This window comes from Triticum urartu, chromosome 6A, assembly GCF_056163025.1.
Source record: "Triticum urartu cultivar PI428250 chromosome 6A, HENAU_Tu73, whole genome shotgun sequence".
Lineage (NCBI taxonomy): Eukaryota > Viridiplantae > Streptophyta > Magnoliopsida > Poales > Poaceae > Triticum > Triticum urartu.
This window is the reverse complement of record NC_141878.1, coordinates 16,114,678-16,119,418: the sequence shown is the minus strand read 5'-3', so window position 1 is coordinate 16,119,418 and position 4,741 is coordinate 16,114,678. Positions and strand designations below refer to the sequence as shown.

At 45.1% G+C, this 4,741-nt stretch overlaps 1 protein-coding gene across 1 annotated transcript; it reads right to left on the bottom strand.

Annotated features, from left to right (window-relative positions):
- Nucleotides 1-3,655: 3,655 nt before the first annotated feature.
- LOC147963252 (uncharacterized) lies at nt 3,656-4,478 on the bottom strand. The gene is given in 3 exon segments (XM_087526704.1): nt 3,656-3,702; nt 3,810-4,091; nt 4,094-4,478. Coding segments are annotated over 3 exon segments (714 nt in total).
- Between the last annotated feature and the right edge of the window lie 263 nt (nt 4,479-4,741).

The window sequence follows — 4,741 nt, the reverse complement described above, 5'->3', positions numbered from 1 at the left end:
GCTAGAGCTTTTCCAATGTCAAGTATCTTTTCCTTAGACCATGAGATCGTGTAACTCCCGGATACCGTAGGAGTGCTTTGGGTGTGCCAAACGTCACAACGTAACTGGGTGACTATAAAGGTATACTACGGGTATCTCCGAAAGTGTCTGTTGGGTTGACACGGATCGAGACTGGGATTTGTCACTCCGTATTACGGAGAGGTATCACCGAGCCCACTCGGTAATGCATCATCATAATGAGCTCAATGTGATCAAAGTGTTTGATCACGGGATCATGCATTACGGTACGAGTAAAGTGACTTGCCGGTAACGAGATTGAACGAGGTATTGGGATACCGACGATCGAATCTCGGGCAAGTAAAATACCGATTGACAAAGGGAATTGTATACGGGATTGAGTGAATCCTCGACATCGTGGTTCATCCGATGAGATCATCGAGGAGTATGTGGGAGCCAACATGGGTATCCAGATCCCGCTGTTGGTTATTGGCCGGAGAGGTGTCTCGGTCATGTCTACATGTCTCCCGAACCCGTAGGGTCTACACACTTAAGGTTTGGTGACGCTAGGGTTGTAAAGATATGTATATGCAGTAATCCGAAAGTTGTTCGGAGTCCCGGATGAGATCCCGTACGTCACGAGGAGTTCCGAAATGGTCCGGAGGTAAAGAATTATATATAGGAAGTGCAGTTTCGGCCATCGGGAAAGATTCGGGGGTCACCGGTATTGTACCGGGACCACAGGATGGGTCCCGGGGGTCCATCGGGTGGGGCCACCCATCTCGGAGGGCCCCATGGGCTGAAGTGGGAGGGGGAACCAGCCCATAGTGGGCTGGTGCGCCCCCCTTGGCCCACCCCTGCGCCTAGGGTTGGAAACCCTAGGGTGGGGGGGCGCCCCACTTGCCTTGGGGGGTACTCCACCCCCCTGGCCGCCGCCCCCCTTGGGAGATCTAATCTCCAAGGGCCAGCGCCCCCCAGGGGCCTATATAAAGGGGGGGAGGGAGGGGGCAGCCACACCCTTGCATCTTGGCGCCTCCCTCTCCCCTGCAACACCTCTCCTCCTCCGTCACGCGCTTGGCGAAGCCCTGCCGGAGTACTGCCTCTCCACCAACACCACGTCGTCGTGCTGCTGCTGGAGCCATCTTCCTCAACCTCTCCTTCCCCCTTGCTGGATCAAGAAGGAGGAGACGTCATCCGCTCCGTACATGTGTTGAACACGGAGGTGCCATCCGTTCGGCGCTTGGTCATCGGTGATTTGGATCACGGCGAGTACGACTCCATCATCCACGTTCTAGTGAACGCTTCCGCTCGCGATCTACAAAGGTATGTAGATGCAATCTGAATACTCGTTGCTAGATGAACTCATAGATGGATCTTGGTGAAACCGTAGGAAATTTTTTGTTTTCTGCAACGTTCCCCAACACGAATATAGTCGTCCAATATATCGATCTTTACGTCTAGATCATTTCGAGACTCCTCGTCATGTCCCCGATCTCATCCGGGACTCCGAACTACCTTCGGTACATCAAAACACATAAACACATAATATAACCGTCATCAAACTTTAAGCGTGCGGACCCTATGGGTTCGAGAACTATGTAGACATGACCGAGACACGTCTCCGGTCAATAACCAATAGCGGAACCTGGATGCTCATATTGGCTCCCACATATTCTACGAAGATCTTTATCGGTCAAACCGTATAACAACATTCGTTGTTCCCTTTGTCATAGGTATGTTACTTGCCCGAGATTTGATCGTCGATATCTCAATACCTAGTTCAATCTCGTTACCGGCAAGTCTCTTTACTTGTTCTGTAATACATCATCTAGCAACTAACTCATTAGTTGCAATGCTTGCAAGGCTTATAGTGATGTCCATTACCGAGTGGGCCCAGAGATACCTCTCCGACAATCGGAGTGACAAATCCTAATCTCGAAATACGCCAACCCAACAAGTACCTTCGGGGACACCTGTAGAGCACCTTTATAATCACCCAGTTACGTTGTGACGTTTGGTAGCACACAAAGTGTTCCTCTGGTAAACGGGAGTTGCATGATCTCATAGTCATAGGAACATGTATAAGTCATGAAGAAAGCAATAGCAACATACTAAACGATCAAGTGCTAAGCTAACGGAATGGGTCAAATCCCGTTAATCAAATGACAACTCATGTCTATGGTTAGGAAACTTAACCATCTTTGATTAACAAGCTAGTCAAGTAGAGGCATACTAGTGACACTCTGTTTGTCTATATATTCACACATGTATTATGTTTCCGGTTAATACAATTCTAAATAAATAATAACTTTATTATTGCCTCTAGGGCATATTTCCTTCAGAAAAATGGCTTCTGAATCATCGGATTAGGTGCATGCACCCTCTTCTCCTCAAGACCAATTTTCTGAGCTACCAAGCTCCCCCTCATCATTTCTTTCTCTAAGAAGATTGCATGTATTGTTTCTACAAAATTTGTATATCTGTCTGGGCATTAGAAATGAAAACCCTTTGATCTATCTGGATAGCCAATGAAGTGGCAACTCACTGTTTTGGGATCTAACTTTGCAATGTTTGGATTAAACATTTTGGCCTCAGCAGGGCACCCACACGCCCTGAAGTGTTGTAGGGAGGGCACCGTTCCTGTCCATAGCTCATACGGTGTTATGGGCACCGACTTGCTTGGTACTCTATTGAGAATGTGAATGGCGGTTTTAAGCGCCTCCATCCATAATCACAATGGCAGGTTGGAATAACTCATCATGCCGCGCACCATATCCATAAGTGTACGGTTGCACTTTTTAGCTACTTCATTTTGCCGAGGCTCGCCCGACATTGAATACTGGGCTACTATGCCAGTCTCCTGCAAGAACTTCGCAAAAGGTCCAGGGACTTGGCCATATGGAGTGTGCCGACCGTAGTACTCTCCCCCACGGTCGGACCTTACTATCTTTATTCTTTTATCATGCTGATTTTCAACATCAGCTTTGAATATTTTAAATTTATCCAACGCTTCCGATCTTTCTTTGATTGGATAAATATAACCATAGCGAGAGTAATCGTCCGTGAATATTATGAACGAGTCATATCCATCCACACTTTTCACCGGAAATGGTCCACAAATGTTAGTGTGGATGATTTCTAGTGTGCCTGTGCTATGGATTGCACCTTTTTTGATTTGTTTTACATACTTTCCTTTAATGCAATCTATGCATTGTTCTAAGTCTGAGAATTCTAGTGGAGGAAGAATTTCACTTTTAAAACTAATCTTTCTATTCTCCCCTTGGAAATATGGCCCAAGCGATAGTGCCATAATTTCGATGAGTCGAATATTCTCTTTCTTTTCTTTTGTTCTTTATTCGACGCGGAAACATGTTCTTTCACATTACACACAGAATGCACTTTTTCATGTAGTGATAATAAATAAATCTCATCGTGTAGTAAAGCATCACCCACATAAGCATTATTTAACCATATGGCACACTTGCCATGTCCATAATGACATTCATAATTATCTTTGTCCAAAAAAGAAACACTAATTAAGTTTCTATGACATGATGGAACAAATAAAACATCTCTAAGTAGAAGATTGAATCCATCAGCTAACTCCAAGGAGATGTCACTGGCACCTTCAACTTCTGTTTCAACTCCGTTTGCCACTTCAATGCATCTTTCGCTTCTTTGCGTAGTCCGCGTCGAGTGGAATCCCTATAAAGAATTTGCAACATGAACAGTTGCTCCTGAGTCAATCCACCAAGTGGATTTTCAAAACTGTGTATATAGGAATTCATTTACAAATGAAACTATATTGTTACCTCTTTTTTCCATGATTGACTTTAGCCAATCAGGGCAGTCTTTCTTGTAATGCCCGTTCTTCTTACAGTGGAGATAAGTGTCTTTGTCCACTGGGAAAGGCTGTTGCTGACGCTGATGCTGATAGGGAGCTTTTCCTTGTGGCTTTGAAGGGGAGCTTTTGTTGTTTTGATTGTAATTCTTTTTCTTGTGATCCTTCACATAGTTGAGTGAACCACCATGTGAAGCTTTGAGTCTGTCCTCTTCTTGGACACATATTGCTATTATCTTTTCAATGTCCCATGTTCCAGTGACATATATTAGTTTACAACAAAAGTTTCAAACTCCTTTGGCAGTGAAGCCATGACCAGGTGGACCAGGAGCTTTGGTTTGATCTCCAGGTCCTCATCCATGGGCTTTAGCTTTGCTTCCATATTGCTCATCCTGAGGATGTGCTCTCTTATTCCATGACTACCACATGTGTAGTGTTCTGTCACTAGTTGCTTCAACACCTGGGTGGCATATATCTTTGAAGAGCCAGTGAACTGGATCTTTATCTTTGTAAGAAACTCCCCTGCGGAAGTGCACTCTGCAATGGAGCCTATAACGGTGCTCTCAATTGTATTCTTTATAAATGTCATGCACTTTTTGTTTGCATTGACCCAATTTTGGTTTTCTATGGAGTATGACATCTCCAAAGGAGCATAATCCGCCCTCTTTTTATCCCGCGCAGCATCATCATCAGTGGCCTCTCTTACTAGCTTTGTAGGTCTGACCGGCTGTGGAATGTCCACAACCCAGTCCAGCTCAGCACAGACAAATGCCAGTTCTGCTTTCTTCCTCCACTCAGTGTAATTGTCACCTTTGAGTGTCGGGACATCTTTTAGGCAACTCATCAAGTGAAAGCCTCCTGAAATCACAATTTAAGTGAGATCAGTATAACAATCATATGCAT